The sequence below is a fragment of the Onychomys torridus genome, chromosome 14 (assembly GCF_903995425.1).
Source record: "Onychomys torridus chromosome 14, mOncTor1.1, whole genome shotgun sequence".
Classification (NCBI taxonomy): Eukaryota; Metazoa; Chordata; class Mammalia; order Rodentia; family Cricetidae; genus Onychomys; species Onychomys torridus.
Window position 1 is genome coordinate 44,421,382 of NC_050456.1, and position 23,029 is coordinate 44,444,410.

Here is a 23,029-nt window from a genome sequence, read left to right on the forward strand (position 1 = left end):
GAGAGAGAGAGAGAGAGAGAGAGAGAGAGAGCGAGAGCCTGGTGGTAGTGGCGCACACCTTTATTCCCAGCGCTCAGGAGGGCAGATGTAGGTAGGTCTCTGTGAGTTTGAGGCCAGCCCGGTCTACACAGTGAGTTCCAGGACAGCCAGAGCTGTTACACAGAGAAACCCTGTCTCAAAAATCAAAAACAAACAAACAAATAAATCACTATCATCACTAAGCTTGAAAGAGCAAGGAAAATAAAGTTTCTGAGAGAGACCTGGAAAGAGATGGCTCAGCAGTTAAGGCCACTTGCTGCTCTTCCAGAAGACTTGTTTCCAGCACTCAATGTTGTATGGCTCACAACCACCTGATGACCTGTATTTCATCTCCAGATCCATCCCACATCTCTGGGCTCTGTGAGACCACCTTCTATTATGTGCATGCACACACCCACAATGAAAAATGATTTAAAAAAATTAAGTTTCTGAGGTCCTAAGGTGGGTTTCCTTTGAGCTGCTCATGGAGATCTCAGACCCTCTCCTCCAGGCTTCTAGTTTCTTCTCTGAAGTCTTTCAGCCTGTCTGGAGCGTACTCCTCCATTCTGTCTGGTCATCCTTCCCACCTCCTCCCCCCTTCTCCCCACCTCCTGTTCCCTAGCACTCACTGCACACTGCTCTCCGGAGCTCTCCCGGTGCATCCTGGGAGCTTTCTTTTCTTTCTCCTGTGTTTGAGCCCCAGCCTGTCTTTCTACTTCTCTGTGTTGTTTTCCAGACCCCCAGCCCTTCTCCTTGGTTTACGGTCTCCTTTTGCCTGAGTAGCCTTTCTAGTACCTCCTGAGAATGGATGCAAAGGACAAGCAGTTTTTCTGTAGTCTTAGCCGCCCAGAAATGGTGTTTCCTCACCCTTGCACTTTATTTATATTATAGTTAGGTACATATTATAGATTGGGAAAGTTTTGCTTAGAGCTCTATTAGCATAAAGTTTCTAGATGGAGAGGGCAGTGGGGTGAAACACATACTTGTGTGTGTGTGTGTGTGTGTGTGTGTGTATCTCTGTGTGTCTATCACCCATCACCCATCACCGACCACACCGTCTTGCAAAGCTGAAGCAGTTCCGAGGCATTGAGATAGTTAACTTCTTAGCCCCCTCTCCCTCAGCCCTCCGTGGCTGCTGTTTACCTTCTGACTCTGAATTTTGACTATTTTGGGTGACTCAGAGAGTGGACTCATCCAACATTTGTGGGAGCTGTTGTGATCAGGGCTGATCCTACACATCATGTCCATAAGGTCCTTTTGTTTTTCCTTCTCCTTCCTTTTACTGTTGTGACCAGTTTCTAATCTTTACTGCTGATTTAAGAAGTGCTGCACACAAGGTCCTGGGTTTAATCCCTAAAATAAAAAGAAAAAAGTCACAGCTTGTAATAACTATGTACTCCAGAGCATCTCCTAGTGAGCCCTCAGGAAATGCTCCTTATTTTGTAAGTTGTTGGTTTCGGGTGTTTTTAGAATCGCAGTGGCCACTCTACAGAACACTTATCATTTCAGCAGCGTTACTGCACGTCAGAGATCTGGGCCATGGTCAAGGCCAACGGGAGGCAGTTAGGAAGTGGCAGCGCTCCCTCAGGATGTTCTAATCTTGATGAAGTGGGTGGTGCAGGGGCACTGTTGGTATTGTTGGCGCAGGGACACTGTTGGTGCAGGACACTGTTGGCACAGGGACACTGTTGGTGCAGGACACTGTTGGCACAGGGGCATTGTTGGTATTATTGGTGCAGGGGCAGTGTTGGTGCAGGGCACTGTTGGCGCAGGGGCACTGTTGGTATTGTTGGTGCAGGGGCACTGTTGGTATTGTTGGTGCAGGGGCACTGTTGGTATTGTTGGTGCAGGGGCACTGTTGGTATTGTTGGTGCAGGACACTGTTGGCACAGGGGCACTGTTGGTATTATTGGTGCAGGGGCACTGTTGGTATTGTTGGTGCAGGACACTGTTGGAACAGGGGCATTGTTGGTGTAGGGGCAGTGTTGGTGCAGGCACTGTTGGCACAGGGGCACTGTTGGCATTATTGGTGCAGGGGCAGTGTTGGTACAGGGGCAGTGTTGGCACTGTTGGTACAGGGGCATTGTTGGCAAGGTTGGCATGGATGACATGTGACACTTTGTTGTGAGATCCTAATCCAGCAGCATCTTAATCTGAGCACCATGACCTGTTTCTTTTGTGAGAGTGCAGTGAATCGGTAGGGTTGAGCCTCTGGTCTTTGTGGTTGCCATGAGAATAAAGTACCTGGGAGGAGATCCTAAGTACCTGCTCTGAAAACTTGGACTGGTGACTTCGGGTCCAGTGATGAAGTGACAAGGAGAGTTAATGGGAAAAAAAAAATGGCTGGGTATAATGGGGCATGCCTGTAATCCCAGCACATGACAGGTAGAGGCTGGGGGATTGCCACAACTTTAAGGTCAGCCTGGTCAACAAAGCAAGTTCCAAGCCAAACAGGGATACATAATGAGATCCAGTCTCAAAACCAACTGATGGACCCAGACTCATGGCCTATGTGTCAGCATGGTTCAGCTGTGAGCTTGTAAACATCCAAGTTAATAACTGTGGGTAGCTGAGAGTCGTCTTATCATTTGACTGACAAAGGGGGCATCTTTTTGAGTTCCTGGAGGACCACAGATAACTGATTAATGGAAACAAGAGCAAAGAGATGGCCCAGGAGAAATCTTAACATCTCAGTCACCGCTAGTCTGTGAGCCTGCCTTTCCACCCTCCTGAGTTGGGATTTCTGATTTCCCTGAAGGGGAAGCCGGCTGCTGCATCCTCACTGTGGACACCAAGACTTTTTTCCATTTCTGTTAGCCTGGCAGTGATTCTTAAGAATCTATCTGATAATGAAAGAAAAAAAAGTCCCTTCAGTTACCAGAAAGGTTTTTGGGGCAGTTTTCTAGAAAATTTTGACAACCTTTGAAAATTCTTTGTGTGTGTGTGTGTGTGTATGTGTGTGTTGACACAAGATGTCTGTCTTTCTTCAATTTATTTTTTGAGGCTGATCTGTCGTTGAACCTGGAGTTCAACCAGACTGGCTGGCCACTGAGTTCCAAGGATCTGCCTGTCCCTGCCACCAGCCCCCAAAGTCTTATTTTTCTAATGTTACTTCTGTCTCTTTTCTCATTATGAGCATAGGCATGCTCTACAGCATGTGGAGAGCAGAACAGATGCTGAACTATCCCACATTCTATTCCCAGTTTCATGAAAATAAAAGTGTTTCTGTTGTAGCAGAAATAAGCATTAATCACTTGAAAATCTGAAAAGGGAGATAAACAAAATGAAGAAAATAAAACTCGTGCAGTTTCATTCATTAGAAATAGGTTTTCACGTCTTTTTTTTCTTTTTCTTTTTTTTCAGTTGAAAGCATTGTAGCCTTCATAATCCAGAGTGAGCCTGAGACTTCTTTCAAAAAGGGAACTTTGCTGGTGTTTTGAGGTTTTAGGGCCACTACAGGCATGCTGAGCTGGATTACATAAGCAGACCACAGTCATTTAAAAATAACTTCTATTACTTATGAAAGTGTGACTGTCGGTTTACATGACTCTTAAAGACAGGATTCCACATCATTCTGCTTCATCTTAGATGCTTTAATGCCATGATATTAATTTTTTATCCAACTTTCTGTGATGTCCCCGAAGAAGGCTCATTATTCTCTTTTATGACTAGTCTCAGGGATTTAAATCAGAACCCAGGCTCTGTCTCACAGCTGTGGTCATGTTCACTAGGAAAGGAAAGACGAGGCATGTGCCCTACCCCCAACCCCCATGTGCCCCAGGAATCAGCCCTGTGCTCTCCTTCAGGGGAGTCAGCACCCTGGCAGCCAAGTCTGGGGCATTTGGTAGACAGACCCTTGGGACTCACAGCCAAGCCCACATATCTCTTTCTGCCTTCTCAATTCAAATCTGAGAAATCTCCCAAGGCTTTTCTTCATTTCTCTCTCCCAGCTCAGGGGCCCTATTTGACTAGTCAAAACCCCTCTGGAAATGCCATCTGTTTCCCTTGTTTGTGGCCAAATATAATTGTGTTGTGACTGTCATCAGGGTTATCTTTGGTCACATTCTTGTGACCTCTGTCGCATGTTTTCTAAAATTATGCTTATTTATTTCGTGAGTTTACGTATACATATGCGTGCCCAGCAGAGCAGGTAGAGTGGAGGTCTGAGCATAGCTAGAAGGAGTTGGCTTTTCCCTTCCTACCATGTGAGTTTGGGGATGAAACTGGTTGTCGGGCTTGGCAGTGAGTACTCTAACCTGCTGACCCATCTCTCTGGCTCTGTAGCCTGTTTTGATAAATAATTGTACTAGGAGAGTGTATGTAGCAGGCTCGCTTTGGGCCCCCATCAGCTTCCAAACCATGACACGGAGACTTATTATTAGTTATGAATGCTCGGCCTTAGCTAGGGTTGGTTCTTGCAAGCTCTTAAAACTTAAACTAACCTGTTTCTCTTCATCTACGTTTTGTGTCAGGCTTTTTACTTTACTTTCCTTCTGTATGTCCTACTCTGTGTCTAGCTGGCTAGCAGCTGCCGGGCTGGCTGGCCTCCGGGCATTTCCCTTTTTTCTCCCTCTTTCTGTCCCCTAGAGTTCTCCAGCCCTGTCTATTCCTCTCCTGCCTGGCTGTGGGCTGTTCAGCCTTTTATTATTAGACCAATCAGGTGCCTTAGGCAGATGAGGTAAAACAGCAACACATCTTTACATAATTAAACAATCGCAGCAAAAACAAATGTAACAAATCTTTGCCTAGTTAAACAAATGCAACATACCATTACCTAAAGTAATATTTCACAACAAGACAGTATTTGGTACAATTGTCAAATGCTTGCAGTTGTTTAGTCTTCAGAGTTGTTATTAATACTTCAAAGTTGTTGTTATTATTACTTCGGAGTTTGCTATATGGCCCAAGCTGACTTTGAGTTGGCATGCCTCATGCCGCTGCCTCTTGAGTCTTGGGATTCCAAGTGTGCGATACAGTGCTTGGCTTTTTGATTGACTTTCTTTGCTTTTGAGACAGGGTCTGTATCCCAGGTTGACCTCAAATTCGCTATGTAAGCCAAGGGTGACCTTGAACTTCTGATACCTTTTGAGTTCTGGGACTATAGGTGCACACCATCACATTCGAGTGTGTAGGGTGCTGAGGCTTGAACTGTGGGCTTCATGCATGTTCATGCATGAGGCAAACAACATTAACTGGGCCTCCTCTCCAGTCACCTGGATTCAACTCCTGGCCCCATCCTGTATTAGCTGTGTGTCCTTTGACAATTCTATATCCTATTTATGAGTCTTTGCTTTGTCTTTTCAAAGCAGAAAGTTATGGTCCTTGGTTCACACAGCCGTTATAAAGAGCCATATACTCTACTTGGAGCAATGCCCATGCATATGGCAGATAGTAAATGCTGTGAATGTGGGTGCTGTTGCTATTATTTGCATGTATCCCTGCAGGCCAGAAGAGGGAGCCAAATGTCATTACAGATGGTTGTCAGCCACCATGTGGGTGCTGGGAATTGAACTCAGGACCTCTGGAAGAACAGCCAGTGCTCTTAACCTCTGAGCCATCTCTCCAGCCCAGTATTGTTATTATTATTCCTTCCCACTCTTTCTTTTCTTTTCTTTTTCTTTTCTCTTTTTTTTTTCTTTCTGGAACTGAGGACCGAACCCAGGGCCTTGTGCTTGCTAGGCAAGCGCTGTACCACTGAGCTAAATCCCCAATCCCCCACCCATCTCTTTAAACACAGTCCTGGAATAAAACAGTGGTCACCATTAGGGAATTCATTTGGAATTCAGTTTTGTCTTGTTAAAATGAAATGGCACATTGTCTCTACTTGGGCCTTGGGAGGCCTAGGATGAGGGAAGGGCTAGTGGAGGGCCTCGCTGTGTCACAGGGTTGAGAACACCCGTGCCTTCTTGGCTATCAGGGTCTTGGCCCTTGTGAACTAATGAACAGTGGTTCCTTTTGTGAGTCTGAATGAACTCCGAAGAGCAGCGTGGTAACCGCAGGCTGTTCCTGACGGATCTCAACTGAGGAGAAACAGCTCAATTATTAACAGTGTATTTGGTAGGTAAAATCTTTAACATAGCGAACCACGAGAGAGATAATGCCAAGAGGGTTTGGATAATAAACACCAGAGAATAAAGGATGGGAAGGGTTTGGAACTGTGTAATGATTTTTACCCTTTGCATATTTTAGTCTGTTTAATATTTAATATGCCCAGCTAGCTGTTAGCCTCAAACTTATGTTTTAGTTTTCCCTCTAACATTTTCTTATAAAAAAAATTGCTAGTGTATATCAAAGCTAGAGGATTTTGATTATATTTAGTACACAGAGTCTTCCTTTCTTTATAGTCTTGGGGATTGAGCCCAGGGCATCTTGTATGCTAGGGAAGAACTCTGTCCCTGAGTTACATTCTCAGCTCCAATGTGCAGATTCCGTGTGTGTGTGTGTGTGTGTGTGTGTGTGTGTGTGTGTGTGTGTGTGTGTGTGTGTTGGGGTGTTTCGAGACAGGATTTCTCTGCGAAGTCTTGGCTGTTTTGGAACTCACTCTGTAGACCAGGCTGTCCTTGAACTCAGAGATCTGCCTGCCTCTACCTTCTGAGTGCCGGGATTAAAGTCATGCACCACCACCAACCCAGCCCCAATAGGCAGATTCTAACATTAACTTTTACACCACTTCCTTTCTCACAGAACTATATATACGTTTTCTGTTTGATTTGTTTGATTTTGGTTTTCGATGATCTGCATGTGAGAACCCGCCTTCTGTTCTCAGCCTACAGAAGTTGATAGTGATGTCCATATACATGAAACAATGTTTTTAAAGAGTTAGGGTTGTGAATTACTTTTTATTGGGAGTATTCTTTCAGTAGATGAGGAGACTCGGTGATAGAATACACGCTTGATGATGTATTAGGTCCTGTTTCAATCTCTAGGACCGGAAAAGAAGGACTTAAGATGGAGTTTAGAGAGAAGTATAAAGAAATCCTTGGGAAAACAATATAACATTCTTCAAAACAGCCACTCTGATGTATTGGAGTTTCTAGTTTCACTTTGCAAGGAGTGTAGGCTCAGCTCTTACTGTTTCCAGTAAGTGGATACATTTATGGAACACAGAAGGAACAGAGGGAAGTCAGAGTTTTAAAGAGAACTCTGGTGAGCCTAAGGCCGAATAAGATAGCAGTGGATGTTGACTTTCTTTTCTCTGGCCGCATTGCTGGATGCTTCTGGATTTGAAGTGCACAGCTTTCCTCTTTCTATCTTGCACAGAACCAACAAGGCTAGTTCTTTTGGAGTTCTGCCAGCAGCTCCAGAGATCCTGAATAGGTCACAGGGCGCAATCCTGATGATGATTCAAAGAGAAGGTGTGGGCACTCTGTCCTTCATGTACTAAGAAAACCCTCCCCGAGAGCCGTCGCTCTTTGAGCGGGTAGATTTGGCTTTTGCTCTTTTCCTGCATGTTTACCAGGCTTGCAGAGCGGCAGAGTTATTAATGAACTACATTTTACCCCTTTCTACTTCCAGTTTACCTTAACTGAGATGGACGTGATCTAATCTCCACTGAGTCAAAGAATGGCCGCTAGCTCCTCGCTTCCCACGGAAGACGGACAGGTTTCCCTGGGCATTGATGATCGTCACTTTTCGCTGCAAGGTAAAGTCAGAGTTGGAAGGAAGTGGGAGACTTACCCTCCTCTAATTCTGGGCCCTGTTGGTTTCTCTTCCTCCTGTGGTTTTGGAAACCTATCTGTATTTTCTAACTGGAGAAGCCCACACCGCAATATTAGACTGTCTTTTCAGCTCAGCGCTCTGGTCTCAAGAAATCCTGGAAGGAACTGGTTATCTCTGGTTTTTTATATGTATGCATATTTTATTTGCAGTCAAAATTTAAAAGCTAACCATGGTTTGCTTGGCATTATTTCCACTTTTTTGTGTCTTTTTTTTTTTTTTTTAAACACAGAAGCTTTGACATGTGCATTTGTATTTTGTCCTACTAGGTGGGAACAGTATTGATATTATGGGTGAGCAGGATATCAGTGATGGGAATCCCATGTGTGCATCCACAGTTAAGTCTTTTCAAAAGTACTTCTTGTTGCTCTTAGCTGTATTTCTGTTGCCCTGTTGAAAATTCATTAGCTAGTGAACTTTCTAACACCAAGTTAAATCTTGGTGTGTTGTAGCTAGTTAGTATAGAAGTGAGGTTATGGCAAATATTTGAAAACATTTATAAAAGTCTTTTAAAAATAATCTTAATTATGGGCAACATAATTCAACAGTTAAGACATTCCATAAGAGCTACAGGTTTTGAGTCTTTTTTTTTTTTTTTTTTTTTTTTTTTTGGTGAAGATTCTAAAATGACGTTCTGATACCTTCCTTTCAAATTTAATGTATTTTTTGAGACAAGATCTTGTTATGTAACCCATAATACCTCAAACTATTTTCTCTTTCAGCCTTTCCCTCTTGAGTGCTGGGACACATGTGCTATCATGCATGGCTCAAATATTTTCTCTTTGAATATGATTCCAATAATTAGCTTCTTGTCTTTGGGGTTCCGTTGTAAATTCATATCTATTGGAATAGACTGTATCTCTATGCAACAGGATTTTAAAAATAAATATTGTATGCTGGTCATGGTGGTATACATCATTAAAGCTGGCACCTAGGAGGCAGAGGCTGGAAGATTATGGACTAGCATGGACTACCTAGCCAGACCCTGTTCCAAATAAAACTCAAGACAAAAAAAATAAAAGATTTTAATTTGTATAGAGTAAGAAATACTTACTTGTTAGGAGGTAGTCTTTGAGATAAAAATTAAAATCTTGGGGTTGGGGATTTAGCTCAGTGGTAGAGCGCTTGCCTAACAAACGCAAGGCCCTGGGTTCGGTCCTCAGCTCTGGAAAAAAAAATTAAAAATCTTTCATTTTGTACTTTTGGATAATATAATCACAAGTAGTTGAGATCAAATTCTTATTTAAATGAAAAAGATCAGTGTTCTTGTTGACATTCTGGCTGCAAAGAGTAGTCTGTCCTGGTATTCTCACACTGGCCCTGCTGCTTTTAGTAGTCCATTGGTCCATGGAATTTAGTTGAGAGAGTGTATCTCTTGATCATTATCTCTTCATTGGTGTAATACAGATTTTAGTTGTTGCTGTGTGGAAGATGGAGGGTCACGTTACACAAAGGGCTTTAGCTGATGCTTCCCACACAGTAGGACTCAGTAAATACAGCATATATATATATATATATATATATATATATATATATATATATATATATATATAATTTTTGTACAGCACAGTAATAGTAGAGACTTCATGCTATATAAGAAAAAAAAAAAGGTAAACCAGAAATGTGTTTACAGGTTCAGCACCTTTCTGTCATATGTACATGAGTTGTGGTGAAGCCCATAGGTTCTCTCTGCTCTGGAGCCATTTTCTCACCCTCATCTCCCACCACGTCCCTCCGTGTTCCCTGTAACTCACTCCACGACTCTGACTTTCTAAGGAGCTGTGGTCCTTCCTTCCTGCGTGCTCTGTGTAGGCTGCTCCCTCTAGGCTGGGAGAAGAAGTTCAGCTTATCCATCCCAAGGCCAACTGGCCCCAGCCTTCTCTGTAAGCTGCCCATTAGGTGGAGATAAGCCTTTCCTTCTCTTCCATCCCCCCCCCCCATTATCTCTTGGAGGCCTTGTAGATTCATGATTATTATAGTTAATAACACTCCTTGCCACAGAACGAGCTTCCTGAGTTTTATGTAGAGGCTCCAGCTTACAGTGCGTTTTATATGATGCCACTTGAACCTCACAATCTCATCTGCAAGGTCGATTTTTGCAGCTCTGATGGACAGAGATGCTGTGGTTCGGAATGATTTCACTGGAGTCCCGCAGCTGGTGAGCAGCTGAGTTGTGACTTGCAGCTGGCTTTTGCGCTGTGCCCCCTGGTATGCTAAAGAACACACTGGAAGAGGGGATTCTGCTCACAGTTTTCCTCTGGCTGCTTTTATGTTGGGAGACTTACTCTCTTCCATCCACAGCAAACTTGACACTAGAATGTGGATAGGGGATGTCAGGGTCCTAGGTTGCTTAAAATAATGTAACAAATTGCTCAGAAATGGGTGTGGTTTTGTATATAATGTGCTTTGAATTATACAGTTTTCAATAGGAGGGCGGTGGTGGCGCATGCCTGTAATTCCAGCACTTGGGAGGCTGAGGCAGGTGGATCTCTGTGAGTTTGAGGCCAGCTTGGTCTACAAAGGGAGTTCCAGGGCAGCCTCCAAAGCTACAGAGAAACCCTGTCTCGAAAAACCAAACCAAACCAAACAAAATCAATAGGAGACGAGCCTGGGCTATTTTCAACAGGAAGTGATGCCTGTGTTCTCTGGATCATCCACTTGTGTGATGTATGTGGAGGGCTCAGGTGCCGATGCTTTGCTTCATGGGTAGGAGAAGTGGAATGGTATCATAGCATCATCAGCTTGACAAACACTGGGCAGGATCAGTTCACATTAGCCAGGGACACTCAAGAAACATGCACAGTGCCTAGACTTTCCTGTCTATGCAAGATAAAAGCAGCGCATGGAATGAATGTATTCCCAAGGCTAGGCTCCATGTTGTTTGCAGGTTTAGGATGATCCTTCTGGTCCAAACTGACACAAGGAAGAAGGGACGGCAGGGCAGGGAAGGAAGGAACTTTTATATACCTATGAAGGCAACTTTTGTATCATAGTAGGATTACTACCTGTTTGGGCAATATATATATATATATATATAAAATTTCCATAAAATACCACTTAGCTGAAGGCTATTGGTAAAAGTCTTTTATTTATTTACTTTTTTGAGACAGGGCTTCTCTGTGTAACAGTCCTAGCTGTCCTGGAACTCGCTCTGTAGCCTAGGCTGGCCTCGAACTCTCAGAGATCCACCTGGCTCTGCCTCCGAGTGCTGGCATTAAAGTCTTAAAAAGCACTGAGAGGCCAGCAGGTTAAAGCAGGCTCAGTGGTTAAAGGCGATTGCAGAGCAAGCTTGGTGACCGGAGTTTGATCCCTGGCTTCCAGGTCCAACTGAAGGAGAGAACTCCTTCAAGTTGTCCTTTGACCTCCATAGGCATGCCATGGCCCATGTATACAATAGTAATATTTTTATTTAGTAATAATATTTAATTTTTTTTTTTTTTTTTTTTAGAAAATGTGTTTGGTTTCATTTCTGATGTAAAACAGACTTGTATTTTTATCAGATTTTCATGTGCCCTCTGGAACATGAGGGTTCGGGGTGTTGTTCCCGAGAAGGTGTGTTTTCTTCGCTCTTCATTCAGAACCTGTCTCAGAGGCCCATAGAGACAGGGTAATCAGTAGAATGGCCTGCTTAGGCCAAGTGTCTATTTTATTGGAAAACGGACAAATCCTTATTGAAGGTGAGGAAATTTTGGTCATGCCCTGATGCAGAATAGTGCGCTTAAGAAAAATTTAAATATTGCCGGGCGGTGGTGGCACACATCTTTAATCCCAGCACTCGGGAGGCAGAGCCAGGTGGATCTCTGTGAGTTCGAGGCCAGCCTGGGCTACAGAGTGAGTTCCAGGAAAGGCACCGAAAGTACACAGAGAAACCCTGTCTCAAAAAACCAAAACCAACCAACAAACAAAAAACAAACAAAAAAACAGAAACTTAAATATCTACACAGAATCTATACAGACTCATAGAACAGGGCTGTAAGCAGTGACTGCCTGCCTCCCTCTCTCTGTCCATCCCTCTCACCCTTTCTTCATTCACTCATCCTTTCCCACTTTCCTCCCTCCCTCTTTCTTACCCTCCCCTCCTTCCCTCCTTCTTCCCCTTCCCTCTCTCCTTCCTTCTTCCCCTTCCCTCTCTCCCTCCTTCTTCCCCTTCCCTCTCTGCCTCCTTCTTCCTCTCCCCGCTTCCTTCTCCTTCTTCCCTTTCCTCCCTCTTTCCTTTTCCCTTCCCATCCTCCAGTGTCTCACTGAGTAGCCCAGGCTGGTTCTATACTCACTGTGTAGAACAGGCTGCTCTCAATACGTGAGCTATCCTTCTGACTTTGGTTTGGGAATGCTGGGACTATAGGAGTTTGGCTTGAGTTTTGAAGCAATTTTGAGAGGTTTTGGGTTTTTTGACAAGGTCTTGTTATGCAGGCCTGGCTGGCCTAGAACTTGCTGTGTAGAACAGGGCCTGGAATTTGCGGAGATCCACTTGTCTCTGCCTTCTGGTGCTAGGTTAAAGGTGTGTGCTATCACGCTTAGCGTGAGACACTGATGGCCTTTTCTGTCTTGCATAGGGAAGCACATTGCAGTGTTCAGATGTCCAGGGAATGGACGGAATCGTGTACACGGACATGAGTGCATGACTTCACAGTATGAGGATGTTGGCTGCCCAGGCTGGCTCAGTCATGAGAGTTTTTTGGTTAAGGTAGTAGGTAGATCCCAAGTCTTTGCTCATGCAAAATACGTGCTCTACCACTGCACTACCCACCCAGACTCTCTTGAGAAATTCCAAAGGAATGTAGAGGCAGGATTGAACTGTTCTGAACATTTCCCTTGTTCATTGCTGAGTTAAATTGTTTCACATTGAACTAGCAGATATAACACATGGGCCCCTGAAAGGACACTATATAATCATTTTGTTTTCACAGGTAGGGTAGGCCAATGCTTTAGAATGTTATTAATTAGCCAGAGATCTAGGAAGGGACCATGTTCTAGGACTTCATCCACCACGAGAGGAATCAACGCTCACGTGGCCCAGCCTGGTGCTGCTGCTGTCACCGTGGACCTGTGTGAACACACCTTCAGCCCAGTTACCTTGCCATCTCAGACAATGTTTGTATGTTTTATTTAGCATTGTTATCATCTAGATGGCATATTATAAAAGATTAAAAACCTCTTCTCCAGGTAGCCCCAGGGCTAGGTAGTGAGATCTGATCTTTGCGACTAGATTATTACTCCACTGAAATGGTTCATTATTTACTGAGTATTCTTCTGGAGGGGGCCTTCTGTGTCTGTCTTTTCCTTCCTTCCTCCCTCCCTCCCTCCGTTCCTTCCTGAAACAGGGTTTCTCTGTGTAGCCCTTGCTGTGCTAGAACTCGCTCTGTAGCCCAGGCTGGCCTTGAACTCATAGACATCCACCTGCCTCTGCCTCCCAAGTACTGGGATTAATAGTGTGAGCCACCACTGCCTGGCTGTTTTCCATGTATTTCTTACTTGTAGTAATGTTAAAATTTATCCAAGTTACGGTTACATAATTATACTTACTTAGGTTGGAGTAAATGTTGACACTGAATAGGCACATCAAGAGTTCAAGACCAGCCTGGGCTTCATAGTAAGACTACCTAAAAAACAAAAAAACGTAAAATGGGTTTCTCTTTCATACCAGAGGAAAAATTATTAATTTGTGTCTTGTGGGAGAGGTTGCAAAGTATGGTAATGAGATGGAATGCTTATTTAAAAAAAAAAATCACTTATTTATTTATTTATTTATTTATTTATTTATTTATTTATTTATTTATTTATTCATGCCTGGCCCACATGAAAGCCAGAGGCCAACCTTTGGAAGTTAGTTCTCTCTTTCTACCTTGTGGGTCCTGGGGATCAAACGCAGGTTGTCGGGGTCAGTGGCCAGCACCTTTATCCACTGAGCTGTTTTGCCAACCCTGTGGTATTTAATTTTTACTTGGTAGATGTCAAGTATCTGTTGTGGATATCTGTATGCTGTGAAAATGTGTTGCTATGATTGATTGATAAATAAAGTGTGATTGGCCAGTAGCCAGGCAGGAAGTATAGGTGGGACAAAGAGAGAGGAGAATTCTGGGAAGTGGAAGGCTGAGTCAGGAGACACTGTCAGCTGCCACCACCATGAGAAGTAAGGAGATGCTGTCAGCTGCCACCACCATGAGAAGTAAGATGTGAAGTACTGGTAAGCCACAAGCCACGTGGCAACTTACAGATGAATAAAAATGGGTTAATTTAAGATATAAGAACTACGCTGGGTGGTGGTGGCTCACGCCTTTAATCCCAGCACTCAGGAGGCAGAGCCAGGCAGATCTCTCTGAGTTAGAGGCCAGCCTGGTCTACAGAACGAGATCCAGGATAGGCACCAAAACTACACAGAATCCCTGTCTTGAAAAAACCAAACAAAAACAAGATATAAGAACTAGATAGCAAGAAGCCTGAGCCATTAGGCCAAACAGTTTAAGGAATATAAGCATTTGTGTGTTTATTTGGGTCTGAGTGGCTGCAGGCCCAGGTGGGACTAGAGATAACTCCAGCTACAAGTGCCAGCCATGTGCAGAGGCTAGGCATTGAGGACATAGATGGAAATGGGTTGAGTACTTTTGTGAATCATAGCATCTGGTGTACTTCTGCCTGCACACAGAGGTAATCATCCCTATGATAAGTGTTTAACTGTCCAGAGTCACTGTCTTAATTTTGGTGTCTATCATATAAATTAAGATTAGTACCAGAAATGTCTGGGTTATCTTTTGATGTTTCAATAAGGAATAAAAATCCAGTTTATACAATATATTGATTGCAGATTGAGTTATGTATTCCTCTCATTATTAAAAGAAAAATCAGAATGGGTTTGGAATGCAGTTCAGTCAGGAAGGGACCTGCAGGAATGAAGCCCTGGAATCGAGCCCTAGTACCACATGAGCTGAGTGTGGTGGTACATGCCTGTAGCACGTGGGAGGTGGGGGCAGAAATTCAGGATCATTCTTGGCTTTAGACGTCACTTGCTTCGGTATTCTTTCTGAGTCTTGCAAGTGTTTGATAGACACCTTTCATCATAGGATGTTCTCATATTGTCATTACAGTGAAGTTCCGGAATTTTTATAGCCTCCAGGAAACAATGGTATAATAATAAAAAAAAAAAACCCCAGTGGTCATTCCAGTATATAAAACCAAGGTTTAAAGTCATGGAGATGGCTTAGGCAAGGGTGCTCAGCACCAAGCTGATGACCTGATTCCAGCCCCTGGGAGAAGGAGAGAACCCACTCCCACAAGTTGTCCTCTGACCTCCACGGGTGCACTGTGTCATGTGTACATACACACACACACAAGTAAGTGTGATTAAAAAACAAACTCACCCAAACAAAACAGAGGTCTGTGAAGCCCCCAGGAGCAGAGTTGTTCATGGGCATGGTGCCAGGTAGGATGAAAACATGGGTGACTGGTGACCTGAGGCGGTGATGAGCTTTGTGTTTCTGGGGGGAAAATCTGCTCTACCTCAGGGCTAGGAGAACGAGAGAAAGAGAGACAGGATTGGGGGAAGGCTTCTGGGGAGAATTCTGTTGCTTTGTAACAGAGTGCTGGGTGGGAGTATTTGGTGGGCATGAAGAGCAAAGAGTAAGGGGAGGTAGATGTTCTTAAGCAACAATTTAACTTTTCTGACTGGTTAGTATTGCTTGGTTACTCTGTATAAAGCAGGTAATCTCGTGGGTCTGCTTTTTGCTGGTTGGATCATTATTCTATCCAGGGACAACAGTTAAGTTATAGTTTCTTACAGACTATTAGTGTTGTGCTGTAACAGCAGAAAGGCTTCCAGAAAGTCCCATAATATCTTTTTTTTTTTTTTCTTTAAATGTTTCCTTGGAATGTTGTTTGCTTTGGCATCACCAAGTTTTATGATCTTAAAAATATTCTGAATAAGTGAAAAATAAAAATAACAATGCTAGCAATGTTTGCATAATAGTGTTTTTAAGAAAAATATCCCTGCCCCCTTAGATTGCATGCATAGCTTGGCTTCTGGGAACTTTGGTTCTGCTTTCTCAAGGAGTGTGGAGATAAACTTGCATTATTCTGGGTCAGTTACACTTTGAAAACTAGGGCAAGATAAATCCAGGGTCATTTGGAATCTTACTAAAGTGGGTTAACAAAGATCTCATTCATTGCTTATAGAAATAAAAATCCTTTTTAATTAGCCCCATGGGAGATGCAAGGTTTTCTGAGTGTGCTCGTGTGTGTGTGTGTGTGTGTGTGTGTGTGTGTGTCCCCGTCCCCGTCCCCGTACCCAGGCTGTAAATATTCAGAGCTTGAAGCAGGGAGTAAGGGGAAAAAAAAAAAAAAACTCAAGCTGTCATCATGGAAATGGAAAATTAAGAGCTAACACAGTATATTAATTTATATGTGTTTGATGGGTCAAGTGTATGATTTAACGGTCTGAAATGCAGAGAGTTTTCAAGAGTGTCTCTTCAGTGCTTTTCCTCATCTGCTTTTACCATTGGTAATTGCAATTCCTCTGAATGATTCTGTTTTTCTAAGTCATTCAGGAGAATTTTAGTAAAAGTAAACCACGTGTGCTTACCTTGTGTACAAGAGCTGAGGTTTACAGCGTGTGTGCACATGCTTGTGAATGGTGTATGTACTTGTGTCTGTGTGTGCATGTAGGTAGGAGACTGATGTTGAGTCTCTTTCTTTGGTCATTCTCCACCTTTCTTTTTTCTTCAGTTAGAAGTATTTTTATTATTTTAAATAATTTTTTATATTTATTGTCTGTGTGTGTACTCATATCACATTACACATATGGAGATCAGAAGACAAGTTGAGGAGTTGGGTCCTGCGTATCAAATGTCTTCAGGCTTAGTGGCATCAAATACTTCAGGCAAGTATCCTTATCCATTGAGCCATCTCCCCACCCCTCACCTGGTGTGTTTGTGGTCATTTGAATGTGGTAGAAAAAAGAATTTGTGGATGATCAGACAAACGGAATAATTGGAAGTTCTCTATGTGTGTCTTTGGAGGACATAGATGAGCAGTCTCTTCTGGATTTGAACCTGAAGGAGGCTCTGGAAGGAATCCTACTGGACACCTCACTGGTCAGCCTTTACAATGCAGGGATTGTTGGCCAGATCACGGTGCTGCTGTATTACAAGGTGTAAGGTGCCTGGCTCAAATGCAGAGCGTAAACATCCCTTTTCACGTTTGAGAAGTGTTTAGTGCCTTTCTAAAACATTGGATGATAACCTTTTCTTCAGCTGAGTGGGATTTTTTTTAAAGTGTATTTATTTTTATTTTATGTGTTTGAGTGGTTTGGCTTCATGTATGTCTATACACCATGTGTGTGCCTAGTGTCTGCAGAGGCCAGAAGAGGGTGCTGGATCCCCTGGAACCAGAATTCCAGATGGTTGTGTGCTACCCTGTGGGTGCTGGCAATCGAACTGGGGTCCTCTGAAAGACGAGCCCATGCTCTTAACCACTGAGTTATCTCTCCAGCCCCATGAGTCGGACTTTTCACAGTAGGAATTAGTTTTTCTGTTTGTATGTTTTATTGGTAGAACTTCTGGGGTGTGTGGGGCGGGCGGGGTTAGTGTCTTCAAGCCGCTTCTCTGATAAGCTTTGAACAACTCATGGAGCCCACAATGCTTGTGTGTAAGCTAGACTAGATAACAGGCAGGAACAGTGTGAGCACATGGTAAATGCTAAGCCAATTAATTAGCTGGATGTAGCCACAGTGCTTGATGCCTTAGATAGGGTTTCTATAGTTGCAATAAAACACCATGACCAAAAGCAACTTGGGAAGGAAAGGGTTTATTTGTTTTACATTTCCACATTGCTGTCCATCACTGAAGAAAGTCAGGACAGGAACTCAAGCAGGGCAGGAACGCAGGAACCTGGAGGCAGGAGATGATGTTGGGGGTTCCTCATGGCTTGCTCAGCCTGCTTTCTTATAGAACCCAGGACTACCAGCCCAGGGATGGTACCACCCACAATGGGCTGTACCCTTCCCATCAATCACTAATTAAGAAAATGCCCCAAAGCCAGATCTTATGGAGTCATTTTCTCAACTGAGGCCCCCTCCTCTCAGATGACTCCAGCTTGTGTCAAGTTGACATAAAACTAGCCAGCACAGTGATGTCTTTGTCTCAGAGTAGGCTTCTTGAAGAGGGACAGTTTAGGACTGATGAGGTAACATAGAGATGGCTCACTGAGTTAAGGGGCTCATTGCCAAACCTAAAGAACTGAGTTTGGTCCCCAAGGTCCACATGGTGGGAGGAGAGAACCAACTCTTCAAGTTGTGGTCTACTCCCCACATGCATGCATGCACGCACGCACAATTTAATAAAAATAATGATTAAAAATAAACCAAATCGTAAAAGGCATCAGTGTGGAGTGGATAAAAAGCTGTCCAACTTGAGGCAGAAAGTTCGGGGGAGCTCTGAGATGGTGGCACAGAGACAAGGTGAATTTATACAAAAAAGGAAACCTCACTTGATGGGTAAGGGTTGGTTTGAGCTGTTCCTGGAAAGTCGGGCAAGATGCTTCAAGAAAAGATTCAGCAGTTCTGAGGTAAAGTGTGTGGACGGAAACCACGCTGGGCTTTTTTTCCTTTTCTCTTTTTAATTTTTGAGATAGGTTCTCACTCTGTTGCCCAGACTAGCGTTAACCTCCCGAGTGCTGGGATTATATGCACCCACTACTGTGGCTGGGTTGAAAGCCCTTAGTTAGGGGAGTAACGTGATCTGATTTGTATTTTGCAAAAGGTCACTTCAGTGCTGCAGGGGGAGGGACCTGGGGGGATGAGGGAAGGAAGAGAGCCAGTTAGAATGTTTTTGGGGCACTTTAGGGGAGGTGTCATGGTGGTCTGGATCAGGGGATGTGTAGGGTGAATGAAAAAGAAATTATGGTAGACTTGGTTTTCTGCTTCTATCTTGTGGGACTAGGGATCAAATACAAGTTGTCAGCCTTGGCCACAAGTACCTTTACTCACTAAGCCAACTTACTGGTTCCTACCTTATTTTTTTCTAAGTAAAGGTTAATTTACTCTTAAGGTTTGATTTACTTACTTGTTTATTCATAATTCAGCATTTTAAAATTAATTAATAATTAATTTGTAGACAAAGTCTTCTATGTATCCTGACCTGCCTGGTATTCATTATAGCCCAGGGTGGCTTCAAATTTAGGACAATCCTCATGTTTCAGTGGAATGCTAAGGATACAGCCATGAGCCACTATGCCTAGCTCACAACAAATATTTTTGTGCTTGCATTGTGTGTAAGGCACTCTGCTGAACATGTGGGGTCATCCACAGCACATGCTTTTCTGAAGTATCTTAGATTACAGAGATTCCCACAAATGTGTAGACAGAATCAGTGTAAAGTGATATGTACTGGGAGAGGTGGAGATGTACTATGGAAGAGTAAAGTTGGGGGGTACCTCGCCCTGACTGGGAGTTAGGGAAGGGTCCCCAGAGGAAAGGATTCCTAAGCTGGAAACACTGTTAGGACATGAGCAGGGTGAGGACGAAAGGAGTGGATCGGGCCATGGAAACCGCATAGGACAGAGCAGAGAGAAGGCAGAACATGGCGTCATGGAAATGGATGGCAGCGGGCTGAGGATCAGAGTACGAAGGAGTTGTGGAGGAATGACGCTCTCACTGGCTTGGAGCACATAGAGGTGTGGGACTTAGAAGTCTAAAGGGAGCGATTGATACATGCATTTACAGAACTAGTTTTGTAACCACCCTGCCCCCAGGCTACATTGTGGGGTGTCTTCATGGGAACCAGTGTGGAGGCAGAGAGAAAAACTGCCGAAAGAATGCTGTGATGATCCAGCTGAGAAAGAGTGGCGGCCTGATCCAGAGGTGACAGTTGGAATGGAGATCAAAAGATCCCTAACAGGCACCAGGGCTTTTTCCTTGGCTGAGGAGGAAGGAGTGAGGGAGAGGGTCATGGTCAAAGACTTTCAGGTTTATTCTTGGGCCCTTGAGTGGATGGTGGGATGGCTCACTGGTGACAGTGCAGGGGAGGAATGGAGTTGGTTAGAGATGACTCAGTCCTGGAAATGTTGAGTTGGAGGTGTCTGTGGAATAGCGAGCTAGAGCTACCCAGATAGCAATCAGCTAGACGAGCAGGAGGCTCAGAGAGACAGCCGCATAACCGAGGGTATGGACTTGGGGGCCATTGGTCTAGAAAGGCAGCGTCTGCCATTGGAGTAGACGGGACTATTGAAGAAAAAAAAAGAAGGGTCCAGGTGGACTATGACAGAGGTAAGAAGAGGTAAGATAGGTCTAGAGTGAGTCAGAGAAGGGTGAGGGATGGCCAACACCCAGGTGAATGTGGATCTGAGGGTCACAATGGAGAAGAGCTGTCCAAGAGGGGAGAGGGTGGGATATCAGGGCTGGATGCTTTCAGATTTCTAGGGAGTACCAGGCAGGATCCATTGGATTCAGCAGTGGGGACACTAGAGATGGTCTGTCGATCATTAAATGGAAGGGTTGTGGTTCACCACCTCTGAGAGGAGACAAGTATAGTAAGGAAGCTAAGGCGAGAGGATACATTAAAGACGTTTGGGCTTGGGGCTGGGGATGCAGCTCAGCCTGTAGAATGCTTGTCTACAGCAGAATGCATGAAACGCCAGGTTCCCAGTACTGCAGAAACTGGGTGTGGTATACGCCTAGAGTCCTAGCATTTAGAAGGTAAAATCAGGGGGATCAGAAATTCCTCAGTTATTTAGCAAGTTCAAGGCTAGCCTGGGATACATGAGACCCTCTGTCAAAAAAAAAAAAAAAAAGTAGAAAAAAATCACTTTGGATTTGTAAGGGAGAAAGGGAGATGGTTGCAGGAATGGTCATGGGCTTGACATTTCTGCTGATTCTGAATTATAAAGACATGAACATAGAGATATAGATCCACATATATAAATCATGTGTGTGTGTGTGTGTGTGTGTGTGTGTGTGTGTGTGTGTGTGTGTGTGTGCGCGTGCGCGCGCGCGCCAGACACATCTGGATTTAAAGTTCTCCACTAAGGGATGTGAAATCTAGGCTATTGGAGGCACAGAGAAACTTTTAATAAAAATGCTTCAGTGGATGAGTGAATAAAAGATCTTTATCTTCTGAGGGCCTCAGTTGTCATTTCTATCTCCTCCCCAAACGTGCAGGCTTTTGGAAAATGCTGTCATGATTCTCTGCTTGAGTTCTTCCCTGGACATGACAGGTTCTATGGCAAGCCTTCGTAGGGCCCCCAGGAGTGTGTTGGGATCTCCACGCAGGATGACAGATTCATATACATTATATCAATAACCTGTGGATTATTGCCACACTAGTTTTTTTAGGTCTTCCTGTCTTCTTCTGTTGTCTCAATAATGAATCATATGTGTAAAATTGTCCAAATAAGTTTAGAGATATATTCCCCAAACTGAGGTGTATGAACTCCTGTATCAGAATTTTTGAGAGCCAGAACCTAGAAACTTACACTTGAACCCTGAGAAATGTGCCAGCTCTGGAGTGAGAATCCCTGTCTGTAATCTCAGGCAGCTCGGGGCAGCCTGGGTCCTTGGACCTCTGAGAATGTCTACTTAGTCATACTTTGACTGGGCCCCAGGGAAAGTTCAGGCTCACACACCTTGGCTTTCTCAAGAGCTGGTCCCAGTTTATTTGATAAGCTGTAGATAAGAGTCAGTAGTGAAGAGTTGCATATGTGGATCAAAAAGTAGAGTAATTTTCTGGCTTATTCATTCCGTTGATATTTATTGAGCAGCTCGGGTCTGCCAGACTCTGGGCTTTGTATCTGTGTTGTGGGCTCTAGTGCTCGCTCAGATAGCCAGGGGCTATATTCCATTGAGGGCGGGAAAGGGCTTAGTGTAAAATCTCAGGTGTGTACACAAGGGTGTGGCTCACTTCTGTGTCAGCAGGAACTTGCCAGTGTCACATACAAAGGCCCAAAGTATTAATCACCGGCTGTCTAATTTCCTATCAAACTTAGTCCTCAGACCTCTGTGTCTGCTCTGGAAAAATAGCAGCATGGCCCCTCTGCCTTTTCCCCAGCCACTTAACTGCTCCGTTAACAATCCTATTTGAATTCCCACAGCGTGAGAAGCACTGTGTGATCCAGGGGAAACGGGAGCTGCAATCATGGGGCTGGAGAGATGGCTCAGTGGTTAAGAGCATTGGCTACTCTTCCAGAGGACCTGGGTTTGATTCCCAGAAGCTACATGTCGCCTCACAGTTGTCTGTAACTCCAGTTCTAGGGGCTCTGATGTCCACTTCTGGCTTCTGGGGGGCATTAGGCATGCACGTGATGCACAGAGATACAGGCTGGCAAAATATCAGTCTACAAAAACAAACAAAAAACCAAACAGGAAGGAAATTCAGAAGGGGCTAATGAGGGGGTGCAAGTACCTGAACAGGTAACCCCAGGTCTTAAAACTTTATTAAGATCTAATCTGACATAAAATTCATGGACACCCAGCGTTGCAAAAAATGTTAAAAATAGCTGAGTGTGGTAATAAACGCCTTTAATCTCAGCACTAGGGAGACAGAGGCAGGCAGGGCCTTGAGTGAGTTCAAGGCCAGCCTCGTTTATATAGGGGGTTCCAGGCCAGTCAGAGCTATACAATGAGACCCTGGTCTCACTGCCCCAAAACAAAAGCAAAAAAAAAAAAAAGTTAAAAATAAAAATGTACATATCACCTAAGCCACCTCTTTGAAGTGTTGATATCCGTAGAACTGTGCAGACGACCACCACATCTGATTTTTAGATCTTGTTCAGTCACCTGGAAAAAGAACCATTCATTTTAGCTGCCTCACCTCCATTTCCATCATTGTATCCCTCATAGACTTCCCTATTTGGGCATGTCATATAAATGGGGTTGGGGATTCAGCTCGGTGGTAGAGCACTTGCTTAGCAAGCGCAAGGCCTTAACTGGGGGGGGGGGGATGAATCGTATAATTTGTGATATTTTTATGACTGGCTTCTTTCGCTTTGCAGACACAGGATCAAATGAAAATAGATCATATCTAAAACTGGTGGTTTAGTCTCAACAATGATTATAGCTTGAGATGAGCACTAACTTGTGAGCAAATGTGAAACGTCCCTGACTCTGGCAAGAAGTAAAAAACCTTGGTTGCCTGTGTTTCCCTTGAAGGTAGAGCCATGGGGCCAAGACCTGCATGTGGCTGGACTTGGTGATGGGGTCAGGGCAAGGGTACCTTAAGGCTTGTGAAGGGTCTTGAAGGAAGGAAGTGTAGCTGGAAGGCTTCTCCAGTACTATGTGGCCCCTTGGTCCCTCAGCCACTTATAATATAATCAT

At 44.1% G+C, this 23,029-nt stretch overlaps 1 protein-coding gene across 1 annotated transcript in view; it reads left to right on the plus strand.

Moving 5' to 3' along the window:
• Syne2 (spectrin repeat containing nuclear envelope protein 2) overlaps nucleotides 1-23,029 on the plus strand; it is a 321,669-nt gene that overhangs the window by 38,292 nt on the left and 260,348 nt on the right. Inside the window, exon 2 of the mRNA XM_036205561.1 lies at nucleotides 7,534-7,660. Coding sequence (XP_036061454.1) covers nucleotides 7,582-7,660 — 79 coding nt within the window. The 5' untranslated portion in view covers nucleotides 7,534-7,581. The remainder of the gene's footprint in view (nucleotides 1-7,533; nucleotides 7,661-23,029) is intronic.